The sequence below is a fragment of the Salvelinus alpinus genome, chromosome 36 (assembly GCF_045679555.1).
Source record: "Salvelinus alpinus chromosome 36, SLU_Salpinus.1, whole genome shotgun sequence".
In the NCBI taxonomy this organism is placed as follows: domain Eukaryota; kingdom Metazoa; phylum Chordata; class Actinopteri; order Salmoniformes; family Salmonidae; genus Salvelinus; species Salvelinus alpinus.
The window spans coordinates 19,527,246-19,540,881 of NC_092121.1; the positions used below are offsets into that span (position 1 = coordinate 19,527,246).

At 43.3% G+C, this 13,636-nt stretch overlaps 2 protein-coding genes, 1 long non-coding RNA gene and 2 other non-coding genes across 6 annotated transcripts in view; 3 read left to right on the forward strand and 2 right to left on the reverse strand.

The window, feature by feature from the left end:
* Positions 1 to 4,123, reverse strand: part of LOC139565020 (protein kinase C and casein kinase substrate in neurons protein 3-like) — a 13,869-nt gene extending 9,746 nt beyond the window's left edge. For both annotated transcript variants that reach the window (XM_071385026.1, XM_071385027.1), the window contains exons 1-2: positions 3,984 to 4,123; positions 400 to 455 (exon numbers count right to left, since the gene is read on the reverse strand). In XM_071385026.1, the coding sequence (XP_071241127.1) occupies positions 400 to 447 (48 nt within the window). In that variant the 5' untranslated portion in view covers positions 448 to 455; positions 3,984 to 4,123. The remainder of the gene's footprint in view (positions 1 to 399; positions 456 to 3,983) is intronic.
* Positions 4,124 to 5,534: 1,411 nt separating this feature from the next.
* On the forward strand, positions 5,535 to 7,030 carry LOC139565112 (uncharacterized). Its single transcript, XR_011672862.1, has 4 exons — positions 5,535 to 5,643; positions 6,198 to 6,228; positions 6,420 to 6,451; positions 6,659 to 7,030. It is a non-coding gene; the product is annotated as an uncharacterized lncRNA (long non-coding RNA).
* On the forward strand, positions 6,027 to 6,114 carry LOC139565578 (small nucleolar RNA SNORD88). Its single transcript, XR_011672944.1, has one exon. It is a non-coding gene; the product is annotated as a small nucleolar RNA SNORD88 (small nucleolar RNA).
* LOC139565577 (small nucleolar RNA SNORD88) lies at positions 6,259 to 6,346 on the forward strand. The gene has a single exon (XR_011672943.1). It is a non-coding gene; the product is annotated as a small nucleolar RNA SNORD88 (small nucleolar RNA).
* Positions 7,031 to 7,120: 90 nt separating the features above from the next.
* LOC139565489 (SH3 and multiple ankyrin repeat domains protein 1-like) overlaps positions 7,121 to 13,636 on the reverse strand; it is a 153,082-nt gene continuing 146,566 nt past the window's right edge. Inside the window, exons 26-27 of the mRNA XM_071385881.1 lie at positions 12,700 to 13,596; positions 7,121 to 12,308 (exon numbers count right to left, since the gene is read on the reverse strand). Coding sequence (XP_071241982.1) covers positions 12,236 to 12,308; positions 12,700 to 13,596 — 970 coding nt within the window. The 3' untranslated portion in view covers positions 7,121 to 12,235. The remainder of the gene's footprint in view (positions 12,309 to 12,699; positions 13,597 to 13,636) is intronic.

Here is a 13,636-nt window from a genome sequence, read left to right on the forward strand (position 1 = left end):
GGGATGATGTCCCAGCTAAAAGGGAAGCAGAACTTCATTTATCTGAAGCTAAATAACATATAGCCAGCCTAGTGTGATAGAGAGGCCTTGTACACACTGACCTAAGAGCAGCAATACTGTTTTGTCTGTCGAGGGAATCTCTTGTACAAGGTTATCAAGACATCCTGAGGCTAAGTGTGCTGTGTTTTCCTGTCTGTTCCTTCCCCCTCTCCACTTCTTTCTCCATCTCTCTCACTCCATTTCTGTGTGTTTCCAATATCTCTTGCACAGGCATTGCACTCGCACACACACACACACACACACACACACACACACACACACACACACACACACACACACACACACACACACACACACACACACACACACACACACACACACACACACACACACACTCACCATCCAGAAGCTCTGTTTGGTGGCAACCTCAGGAGGGAGAGTCGACATCCTGTCCACTGAAACAGAAAAATAAAAAGTGAAATCATTTATGTTCTTCAACATTCTGTGCACCTCTCAACATACCTTTACACCACCCAGGTGGTCAGTTGAATACAATGATGGAAATCCATGAAGACCAGTTTGGTTTAGAAAGTCTGAGATAATTATTTTCCGACAAAGTAAAGTTTATTCAAGAGGTTGTTACATGTATAAATACAACTGGACAGATAGGATGATACACTGTAAAGGCCTTGCTGTGAATTTGACAGTAACTTACAGGCAGCTCAGTCATAAGTACAATTCTGTGTTTCATATTGTAGCATACCTACTGTAATTTAAATACGGTATCAAAGCAAGTACTCTTCAACTGTGAATTAATGAAATTCACTGAGGGGTGGGGTTTATATTTCACAGTATTTTTCTGTAATTACAAGGGATTGGTGCAAGCAGGTTGGCTGCTGCAGTATGCAAAGTGTTTACACATATTTGGTGTTTTATATCACGTGCACTTCTGGAGGCCTTAACAAAGCTTCCAAACTGGCTGCAACCACAGAGCAAAACAGACCAAGGACATGGCAAAATGCTCAACAAATTTAAGCTTTAACCTTTACTGCAGTGGGCTGAATCAGGGTCACACATGGTAGTCTTAAACAAATCTACTTTGAAACAAAAGTATACACCTCACACACATGGTTATGGGCTTAAAAACAAGAAGAAACCTGTACCATGTCCGTTATAGAGTTGAAATGTTTAAAACGTAAATCACAGAAGACTGAAATATAACAAAACTGTTTGACATAGAAACACTGTATTTTCATTGCATTAAAAAAACATCTTGATAAATTAGCATATTATGAAAAATATTGATAACATTCCACCCATTAGACCAGAGAGAGCACTTTTGTCATTGACTACAGGAGAGGGCTACAACTTGCTGCCACTCCAATCTGTCCCCTATACATTTTAAATTGATGAGGCACTGTAACCACATAGGAGTTAAATTGGTACAGCATTCTCACTCTCGGTGCAACAAATATAGCATCTTACAAGGCACACCTCAAAATATGGTAATGAGCCAGAAACAACAATACCATGCACCCACTAGTGGTCAAAACGTTTTTGGTGCTCCAAAGATACGGTATGGTACTGTACTCTGTGGTTTGGATTTACAATACCATTAGAAATACAGCAATTATTTCCCCGCCCACAAATTTGTTGTTGTTGATAATACCCCAAATTACCGTATAAATTACAGTTTTCCGTTACAGTGTAGAATTGGACAAATGTGTTGCAAAAGCAAAGTATAATTTCTACAGTGTACAGGGTAGATTGATAACTAGGTGAGAGGGAGTTATTCTGGCGTGGTACAGTATCAGTATAATACAGTAAAACAGATACTCAGAGGCCTGGCATTTAAGGCCCTGAGTCTACCAGCAAGGATGGAATGCCCTCTCCCACAATTCCCAGCTTTGAAACTTGAGCCATCCCAAAATAAACAGGGGGTAAAGATCAACCCACTGTCCCTGTCTCCCTACTCTCTCCCTCTCTGTGTCTCTGCTGATGGGCTTGTCTTCCCCTCTCGCCCTAGAGAAAACATAAATTCATAGACACACATGCAATACGCACACAACACACACACAAACTCACATGCTCCTGAATCTACAGACACGCACTCAGACAGACAGTGCCGGTTCCAGCGACATAAGAGGTTTCTTAGGGCCCTCGGCCGCTAGCGGGCACGACCCCCAAAAATATAATTGTCTAAACTTACTGTTGAGAGTAAGAATACACCAGGTACAATTTCAAAATGCAGTTGTACATCAGCAGTTTTTCTGCTGCAGAGGAGGCTTGTGGGAAGAGCTATAGGAGGACGTCCTCCTACAATGAGACCGTCCTCCTATAGCTTCTCCCACCAGCCTCCACTGTTCTCTTGTTATGTCAGTCACTGATAGTCACTCAATTAGCCATGTCAGCTAACAATTTGTTTAATAGGTAGTTAGTCTAGCCATCTATCTAAACACACAGGGCACGTGTCCAGAGGCCCTGAACTCCAGGGGGCCCCATTGATTTTGTTAGTCATTCTCATTAAGATATCATATTAACATGGCATATGTCATTACAAAATGTGTAGAATTGCAGGAAATGAGCTTTAAAACTGAAAAAAAAGGCTAGAGGCGGTCCTGCAGACAGACTCACATGCTCAGTGACACAAAATATAAACTAGAAAGACAAACCCACATGATCCTAAACAGCTTACATTAAAACCTCTCTCAAGGCATTTTACAGAAAATGTAACAAATCCCACTCTGTCACAAGACTAATCTTTCTCTGTCTGTTTTCTAGATATCTTTATCTCTCGCACCCTCAGTCAGACACACTATCAGATCCAGTGATTCTTCTGTATCTGCCTCTAATCATGGGTTATCACATGATTCTGTGTGGATCCTTTCTGTCTCGCTCGCTCGCTCGCTCTGTCTGTCTGTCTGTCTGTCTGTCTGTCTGTCTGTCTGTCTGTCTGTCTGTCTGTCTGTCTGTCTGTCTGTCTGTCTGTCTGTCTGTCTGTCTGTCTGTCTGTCTGTCTGTCTGTCTGTCTGTCTGTCTGTCTGTCTGTCTGTCTGTCTGTAGTGTCCCACTGTCTGCAGGAAGATGACACAACCCACAGGGTCTTTAGTTCCCTCTCACTACATGAGGCCAGATATATAATGAATCATTTCCTTCTTAACCTTTGACCCCTCTTCCTGTCCCCTCACTGAATCCTCTCCCTCTGGGCAGGGCTAAAGCATGCCGGGAATGTTTTAATATTTAACCTTTATTTTATTCAATCTTTATTTTAGCACGAGGAAGACCACGAGGAAGAACACAATGAAGAACTATCAATGGTTGCTTTCTTTGTTGATAATCTCTGAGAATGAGAGGTGTCCCTTCATTCCTTTGAGATGGACTGCTAAATTCACATATCCTCTGCGACTGCTAAACCAATGATTCGTTTTTCTAGTGAAGGACCCCGATCAGTACAGATAGTGATAAGAGCATACCAAATCAAGGTATTATTTGAATAATATCTCACTTGCCATCTACTGGCATAGATTTGACTTGATCACAGACCATGCCAAAAAATCTGAAATGCCTGTGTGCTGTCCAAGTCAAACTATTAGAAATCTCTGGAGGAGTCCAACACTTTTGCAATAGCCTACCCCAAGAGAGAGCAGAAAATGTAAATCTTCTGAAACTTATTGAAATGCTCAAGCCTGGCACATACTCCCACTGCCAACTCTCTCACCCCCTGTCTACCCTCTCTTCCCCCACCACAGTACCCATCACCCCCTCTGGCATACACTCTCTCTCCTCCCCCTGTCCCCCGTTTTGGCTGTCACACATGACTCAGTACATACACCCACGCATAGAGGAAATATATAGCAACAGATGAATGCATAATACAAAAATAGACTTGTACAGTAAACTATCAGTGTATCAGGTCTTAATGAAGTTTGAATTCAGCCAGAGAAATCTGAGGTTACAGTGAAATACATGGAAAAGTTTCTTACCTCTCACTCGTTCACTGCTGCTGGTGGCCTCACTGTTTTAACTTGCTCTTCTTTTCTGGGTTAAGTTTCTCTCCACCCTCCTCTCTCTCTCCCCGTCTGTCTCTCCCCTTAGCCTGCTCAGTTTTCTCCGTAGTTCTCTCCTCTCTCTTCCACTCCTTTTACCATGCTTTTGCTTCCTCTTCTTCCCTTTCTTTGGCCCACTGTCAGTGTCAGATGAGTTGGCTGTCTTTTTCCCCTCTCTCCTCCCTCACCCGCTTTCTCCGTTCCCTCTCTCTCTTCAAAACAGCTGCAGAAAACTAATTCTCTGGCTCTCTGTACCACACCACTGGACAGCACCCCTCCCACTTCTGCTCTCTTTCCCTCTTTCTCTTTCCTCCCCTCTCTCTCTCTCTCTCTCTCTCTCTCTCTCTCTCTCTCTCTCTCTCTCTCTCTCTCTCTCTCCATGGAGTGTTAATGAAGTGGGCAGTGTTTTTGGCTTTTACTGTGTATGTGTGCCTGTGGTCTGGGGTAGCAACCTTTGACTAGGACTGTTACAGAGCACTGTGTATGTGTGCTATATAAAGCCTAAGGTTTTGTCATATAACTGTATGCTGTTAAATACCACAACACAAGAATCACATATTATATAGTCAAAGATAAGAAGAACAAAATTCCACCCCCTATACGTCCCCCTTGCCACTCCTCTATACATTCCCCAAGGGTGTTTGGGGGTCTGCCACAGCTGGTGAGGACATCCAGTGTGTGAGTGTGTGTGCGTCTGAGTGTGTGTGTGAGAGAGAGAGAGAGAGAGAGAGAGAGAGAGAGAGAGAGAGAGAGAGAGAGAGAGAGAGAGAGAGAGAGAGAGAGAGAGAGAGAGAGAGAGAGAGAATGTGTGCTTTACTTTAAAGCTGGGGATCTCTGGAGATGAATAGGGGGCCATATTACCAACAGCAGTCACTCACATACCTTATGATCTCATGCCTAATGGTATGCTACAGTTCTCTGTTCTGCCTTGCCAGGACTTGTCGTTTAAAAAATGAGACAGTTGAGCTGCTGACACAGTGACTCTGCAATGCAGGCGTGGCATTCAAGCTCATGTTATTGTCATGGTTCAGTACTTTGACTAAATTTGAATTTAAACAGTTTTGATTACTATGTTAAATACTTGTTGCTCATCCCAAATGATTCTGAACCTAAAACATTGGGCTGTCATTGAGGGGAAATACAGTATTATCAATCCACACATTATGCTTCCAAAAGCAGAACCACTCACACAACGTTACCATTATACTGAAGTGTATTATACTGTGTATTATACTGAAGTGTATAATGGTAACTCTGGCAATAAAGTATCCTAATCACATGTTCTTTTTACCAATTAATCATGTATGCTTTGGCATGTATTGCCTCTCCAATGGTTATCTTATCCAAGACAAAATGTTGCAAGTAGTTAACAAATTAAATATGCATATAATACACTTTAAATACATTTAATTTCATAGTTCGACTTCAAGTTGTTAATTCTAAACAAGGTGATTGTATTTACTTAAGGCGCCTACGATAGGCAGCCAAAAAAATGGGGTCCTATTCTTTGGTCCTCCCAGAAATGACATATAAAACCGGCCATTTTGGTGGGTCAGCCTTTTCCTAAGGTTAAATTGGAGGGTCAGCACGTGGCTTGGTGAGTGTGAAGCTGGAAATTTTCGTCTCATTTGAATTAAACGATATAGCTAGATAGTTCCTTTCCTCAGCAGTCATGTTTTATTTAGTTAGACAGTAGACGAATTCCCTCGATGTGGCTAGCTAACGTTAGCAGCTTGCTAGCAAAGTAGGCTAATTGTAGAACGTCAGCAGGAAGCTCATGTTGGCTAAGTAGTTAGCTATAGCTACTTAAACGTTTGTATGGAACTTTCAATTTTTTATTTCGACTTGAGGCAAATCAAGTGTTAGGCTAAATCAAAACGAGATATATTTGCCAATACCCAAGAGGGTGAACCTTTCTATGGACACTGCTTAACTAGCAAGTTACCTGGGGCATTGCGGTGTCTGGCACGTTGTCTGAAACGTCTCCTATGATGTTTTGCACTGGGCTCTGAAACTCTGTGGCGAAAAAGTGCTCTCTGGCTCTGACAGGCCAGAGTCTGAGGATGCTCGCGTCTACTGTAGTTAGTCTTGTCTGCTTGATTGTCCGTTGCAGATATTGTCCTTATGGTAGTCTTTTTCTATTGTCCAAAGGTTACGAGGCTGTCAGAGAACAATCCACAAGGTGAGTCTGGTTTTCTTTCATATGTACTTTGTTTTCCTATGATGTTTTGCACTGGGCTCTGAATTTCTGTGGCGAAAAAGTGCTCTCTGGCTCTGACAGGCCTGAGTCTGAGGATAATGTTAGTCTGAGTCTTGTAGATTTTTATTAATGCACATTGATTATTGTCCTAATGGAACTTATTTTCCCCAAAGGTGACAAGGCTAAGTCGATACCAAACTACAAGGTGAGCTTTAAGTACTAATATTACTAAAATTGAATCCTTGTTTTAATGTCTTTCTCCTGTGACGTTTTGCACTGGGCTCTGAATATCTGTGGCGATAAGGTGCTCTCTGGCTCTGACAGGCTTGAGTCTGATCATTAATCCCATAGGATCCTTGTAGGTTGGGATGTAATTATTTTCAGACAGTTTTCTATCACTTTTTTCATGCAGATCTTGGACCTCCACAGAAGATGAGTGGTGATTAACATGGGGTGAGATATTCAATGGGTAACTTAAGGGCCTGTGTTTTGCACGAGGCGCTGTTTTACCTGCATTTCCAGCATTATCCAGCTGGTGTCACTTCAGTCCCTTTATTTGTTTCAATCAACCAGCTCACCAATTTATCAAAGCAATAAGGATTATTTCCCCAACATGATCAAGATTGCGAAACAATATCCCTTTTGCTAATAATTCTGTAGGTGTGGGAAGAATTGTTAATGCAAGGGCTGACTCATCAATGGAAATGTGCTGACCTAAGTGAGATTTTTTATTAATGTTCCTGATTGTTATGTAAGTCTGAAACATTAAAATATTTTGATCAGATACTCTGGGTCATGTCCTTTCTAACTTTACTGGTGAGCTCCCCCGTGCAAATGGTCAATTTATTTGTACATGGAATAAATGACCACTCAATTTTATTTCTGGATCTTTATTATAATTCTAATTTATTAATCTCTTAACATTTGACATTCATATATTTATGTTTATATGAATGTGCATACGTGTTTCACATTCTGTAAGTTACTGTTCATCTGCTCATACTTCTCATCAGTTTAAAATATTCTCTTAAACAAGATGGTGCATTCTATACAGCCAGATCCTTCCATCTCCTGACAGCGTAATTATACACCTCTTGAATCCTGCTATGAGATGGTGGTGAAAAACACTGCAAAACAAGTTTGTCACTGCCACATTTATCCAACACTAGTAAATGGTAAGGTTGTCATAGCAGCAGGAACAGGCATTCATACATTGTTGATATTCTAAGAGGAATGTGATAATGAACCCATTGCATAATGCAGTGACTGTAAACCAGCTGAACAGTACATAGTCTCTCACAGTGCAGCAGCTGTGTAGGGGGATTTCTGCAGGGAGTTGATGCCTGGAGGACATGCAGAACAGAGGTCTTCCATAGGGAATGGAGCGAGCGGTACAGAAAGCACTTCAGTTAAATAACATTGTACCTTCATTTGAAACATTATTTGGAAGACAGATTCTTTAGAACTTAAGGGTAAGATTTCTTACATCTTAAACCATAATTGGGATGAGCATTATTTACATCGTCCTTATTGCTATATCACCAGCATCGCAGACACAAACATCATTCCCCATCCTGAACTCTGCTCATGTAAGGCGGTCTACACAGGCAGCCCAATTCTGATATTTTTTCCACTAATTGGTCATTTGAAAAATCACATTTTTTTTCAGATCTGTCAAAAAAAACAAGTGAATTACTGCATTGTTCTGCCTGTGTAAACAGCTGAAGTGTGTAGCGTGTGGGCATAAGGACAAGGATCTGAAGGCCTCACATTCCTCCAGAGTGAGATGGAAAGCACTCATGCATGTAACCTGCCAATACCCTCCCACTGTGTTTTAGGACTCCAATATGGTGTCTAGTAGTAAATAGAGATAATGGAAGAGCCCTTATTTGATTTTAGTGATGGAGAAAAGAGATGTTCAACTGATAGCACCCAATCCAACTGTAAATGCAAGGTGAAAATAGGTTAATAGTATAATTCCTGTGAAATGACAAATCAGGGGTATTTAACCTTTCCTTGCTCAGGGACCCCCTCCCGGGCGACCCAGGGAGCCCCAAACGAGCGACCCAGGGAGCCCCTCCCGGGCAAATGGGTGACCCAGGGAGCCCCTCCCGGGCAAACGGGCGACCCAGGGACCCCATCATACATGAGACATTTTCTCATCAGGTGATTGACAATGGAAAGGGGAAGTAATCAACATTTAAAAATAGATTTGGTAGATCATTTGTCATTATTTTGAACTCCCCACATAATTGGAAGAGGAAGTGTGTAAACTAACACAGCCTATTACCTAGAAAGGTAATTTAAACACTTTCACTAAGAACAACTGTTTAGCTGGTTAAACAAAGGTTTGCCATGAGTTGCCAAAAATGTATGTCCAAGTCAAGAAATCTTTCCAGCAGCACTCGCCACACTGGAAACGTATACACGTGTGCTGTTTCAAGGCCTATGTCAGACACTCGTGTCATTATTGGCTTCAATGAGTGTAATTTGCTCTATATTAGGAGTTAAAGTTGACATAATTATAAAGAAGATATTCTCCACTGTAGGTATGTAATTCAAAATGTTTATTCTGTTATTGATAGCGATGTAAAAATCACGTTTTGTTTTGGGGGTTTTGCAGACCCCCGGTTGAATAGCCCTGACATAAATTCATGTTTAAATGAGTAGATAGATAAACAATGAAATATCAATAAATAAAATACTACTTTAATGATCCATAATGACTTGAAATGTACAAAATAGAAACATTTGATGTGAATAATTATATGCATCTTTTTCACAATACCATTTGTCTCGTGGCCATTTCCAGGGCACAATAGCTACATCTTGATCTGCATAAAATGTGAATAATGACAATGTAGTGAATCTAACTTTGGCTTCCACACAGTGAGGTTTAAAGTGATACGTATATTCACAGCTTTATACACAGACGCTGCCTCAACGTGAGAGGAAGCTTGGATGGCAGAGGAATTCTTGCATAAAAATATAATTTAGGGCTAGATTCAACCCAGAACGCGGAATATCCTAGTTATAGCGCAATTGACATTGAGAGGTCATTTCCAATTGAGCCGACAAATGCAGTGTTTACTGTGAATGCAGTCTCTGCGAATGCGGGAACATTGTCTTTAAATGCCAATCGTGCTATAACGCGGGTCTTCCACCCTCTGGATTGAATCTAGGCCTCAATGTCAATCTGAAGCATACATCAGTGAAACCTTAATTTCAAAATATTATACTAAAACAAGAGGGCAAAGGAAATGTGATGTTTTTATGACTAGACAAAAGCCTTGATATGTAAAGCATTTTGTACATCAAAAGAAATAAATATTTTTTCTGTATTTTTGGAAGTAACAATATAGTTTTATATTTATATACATTTTAAATTGTTAGACACCATGGTGTCATACTTTGACCTACAGTCATGAATCTCATGATAACAATTTTATAGGATTATATCGACTAACACTACTGGCAAAATTATGAAAATACATTGCCTAAAATGCAAGAGCGCCACCTCAGCCATGAAAGGCAGAACGGGGAACTGCACCTTATAACAGTAAGGACGATGATAGTAATGATAATAGTAACAATAATTCTCTTCATATCAATAGCAGTATTCCAGACCCATTTTAAGTTAAAAAATTGTTGTAAGAACAATTGTAGTATTAAAACAGAACATATCTCCTCCCACTCATTTGGGCCTCAGTTCATGTTCTCATGCTTCTGGAGAAAGAGTTTCTGGAAGGAGTGGGGGGATTGGGTGGGAAAGAGGAAGATTTGGCAGTTTGTTTCTCTTTCCCTCCCCTCTCCTTTTCAGTCTCCTTGCACAGAGAACTTTAGAACGGTTGAATAGCAGTTGCTTCGATGCTTCGAAAGTCTTTCGTATAAATGGAGTCAATCTTCAATGAGATACTGTTTATGTCACGTATTCCCTCCATCTCTGAAATCACAGTCCCTTTTAGTATCAGATACATCTTGGATCCAAACAAATATATTTAAGGTGTCCCATTAATACTAACACAAACTCTGTGTGTGTGTGAGAGAATGTGAATATGTGTGTACATTACATACATGAGCATTTGTAAGTGTGCATTTCTATATTGGTCAGTATAGTGATCTGTGTTATTGAGTGAGAGGATGTACATGTCTGTGTGTTTATTTCTATGCTGTTGGTCTGGGCACTTATTTTTGCTACAGAATTGTAATACAGTGACCAGTCTGTATATAATATGCCGTTATAAGACTTAAGATGATAAAGAAGCTATAGAGAAATAGAATGTGTTTACAGGTCCTTATCGAAGGGCCTTCAGTGAGCATGGAGCCATCCCATTGGTGAGGTAAAAACTGACAACCAATCACACACAGTCATACAGACAGGTTTCCTCCAGACACAGCCACTACAGTCAAGTGAGGATTTACCCGTCAAGCTCTTTCCAACAGGGGACCAGTCATATCATTCAGTCCAACAGGTAGGGGCTCCGCTACGACATTACCCAAGACATGCATGTAGGCTGCCACCTTGTCTCATTCATGCCCATATTCTGAACTACAGAATATGGACATGAATATTCATGCCAATAAATTGCTCCAGCAATGACATTCACTCAGACAAAGAGCTTAACATTTCTATTCACTCACACAGGTTTTCATTGACTGCACTCCACTAACTGTAAGGGGAGTCTACTGAAACTGAACACATCTGAACAGCCAGCTATGGAGCCAACAACAGTCAAGCAAGACAGCTACTGTACCTAATCCTTACCCTAGGGTAGAGAGGAGGAGCTAGACAGCTAACTAACACTAGGGTAGAGAGGAGGAGCTAGACAGCTAACTAACCCTAGGGTAGAGAGGAGGAGCTAGACAGCTAACTAACCCTAGGGTAGAGAGGAGGAGCTAGACAGCTAACTAACCCTAGGGTAGAGAGGAGGAGCTAGACAGCTAACTAACCCTAGGGTAGAGAGGAGGAGCTAGACAGCTAACTAACCCTAGGGTAGAGAGGAGGAGCTAGGCAGCTAACTAACCCTAACCCTTGGGTAGAGAGGAGGAGCTACCTAACCCTAACCCTTGGGTAGAGAGGAGGAGCTAGATAGCTAACTAACCCTAGGGTAGAGAGGAGGAGCTACCTAACCCTAACCCTTGGGTAGAGAGGAGGAGCTACCTAACCCTAACCCTTGGGTAGAGAGGAGGAGCTAGACAGCTAACTTACCCTAGGGTAGAGAGGAGGAGCTACCTAACCCTAACCCTTGGGTAGAGAGGAGGAGCTACCTAACCCTAACCCTTGGGTAGAGAGGAGGAGCTAGACAGCTAACTTACCCTAGGGTAGAGAGGAGGAGCTACCTAACCCTAACCCTTGGGTAGAGAGGAGGAGCTAGACAGCTAACTTACCCTAGGGTAGAGAGGAGGAGCTAGACAGCTAACTAACCCTTGGGTAGAGAGGAGGAGCTACCTAACCCTAGGGTAGAGAGGAGGAACTAGAGCTACCCAGAGAAGACAGGAGGAGAAAGCACTAACTAGTGTTAATAATGAGGACAATCCTTGTTCTCTCTTTCCCCGACAACACTAGGAACTGCTCAGATGAAAAAGCTAAACAACATTTGATTGTTTCTCTCAATATTTTGGGCAAAATTTTGTCACTATTTTACTCCTATTGTTATTTGTTGCCTCAATCTACATTCAGTCATTCCATCCTCGTAGTGTTTGTGTGTGTATGTGTGTTGACATTAGAGTCAGTGCTTGTGTGTGTTACTGTATTTGTGTGCATGTGAGTGTATCTATGTGAGTCAGCTACCAGGCCCTGAGTACCAGGCATTGGTCAGCCCTTTTTCCATCCCTCATTTCCCCTCTCTTTTCCTGATTGGTCCTCCCTCTGGGTGAAATCAGGTCCTCTGCTTTTGTTGTATGAATCCATCATGGATAGCAGCAGTTGTGGCCTCTCTCTCTCCTGTTCCCTCACTGACTCCATCCCCCCTCCTTTCTCTTTCTCTTCTCAGCTCCGACTCCCATCATCCCTTCTTCCTCGTGGTGACAGAGCAGAAATGGGAAAAGGAGAGCTGGAGAGCCTTGGGAAAGAAAAGAGAGATGAAAGTCATAATGTTTTGTTTGTTTGAGCCAGTAATGGACGCTTTAACAAGAGTAAGAGCTGCCCCAGTGCCATACTATCTGAATAACACATTCATGAATTTTGAGCCTGATTTCAATTCAAGAGACGAGAGAGACAGGAGAGAGAGAGGGGAGAGAGAGGATAGAGACAAGAGAGACAGAAGAGAGAGGTGAGAGAGGACAGAGACAGAGGAGATAGAGAGGATAGAGACAGGAGAGGGGGATAGGCAGAGGTTTACAACCTGGCATAGGATTTGTTTTATCTTTGTTTATTTTACAAGACAGGCCTATCTCTGTACTCTTATCCTCTCACCCTGCTCCCTCTCACCTATCCATCGCTCTTCCCCTTACCTGTCAGTCACTCTCTTCAGAGCACGTTCGATGTTCATGCGGTGTCCGACGCGCGTCACCCCCAGGTCCAGATAGTCCTCCTTGGTGAGGGAGGGCAGGTGAGTGCCGTCGATCTCGTTGTCCAGGAAATGCTCCCTGTGCTCGCCCAGGTTCAGGTATCCCAGCCAATCAGCCACGTCGTATTTGGTCCAATAAGGCAGTGGCTTGGAGGCAAAGGGCTTGGAGGGGGATGGGGGAGGGAGGTGGGGGTAGCTCAGGCAGGGGGGAGCGGGGAGAGGGTGAAGGGGAGGGGATGAGCTACCAGATAAAAAGTGGGTGGGGGAGAGGGAGCGAGAAACCAACAGGGAGGCGTTTGGGGGAGGAGGGGCGCCAGAGGGGGCGAAGAGAGGAGGGGAGGGGGAGAAGTAGGGGTCCCCCATGTGGTTAGCGGGCGAGGGCGGGGTCATAGAGCCACGGAGCTCGTAGAGGCTGCTGTAGAGGGGTGTGGTGGGGAGGAGGGGGAGGGAGGAGGGGCGGGGTGGACCCAGTTTGGGCCTCTCTGAGGGGGAGATGAGGGGACTGGGAGCTCTCCTACGCTGCAGGTGGTGGGACTCTGCCTTCCTGGACTCTCTACTTGGAATGAACTGGAACTCCAGGGCTTTGGTGCGATACACAGGCCGGTGTTTAGGGGAGGTGGGATAAGGGGAGTAGGTGGGGGAGGACAGGGGGGAGTGGGAGCGTGGAGGGGGCTGTACGGCAGCCACAGGGGGCTGGGGGGACGGGGGACGGTTCCAGTTGGGGTACTGGGAGGAAGGGGTGGGGGACAGGGACAGGGCGGGCTGGGAGTGGTGGATAGGGGAGGGGGACAGGGAACGAACTGGGGGGGGGCTCAGGGCCTTGGCGGAGTCTTCTGAAAACCTAGGGACAGAAAAGAAGGAATGACAATGACACATACTGT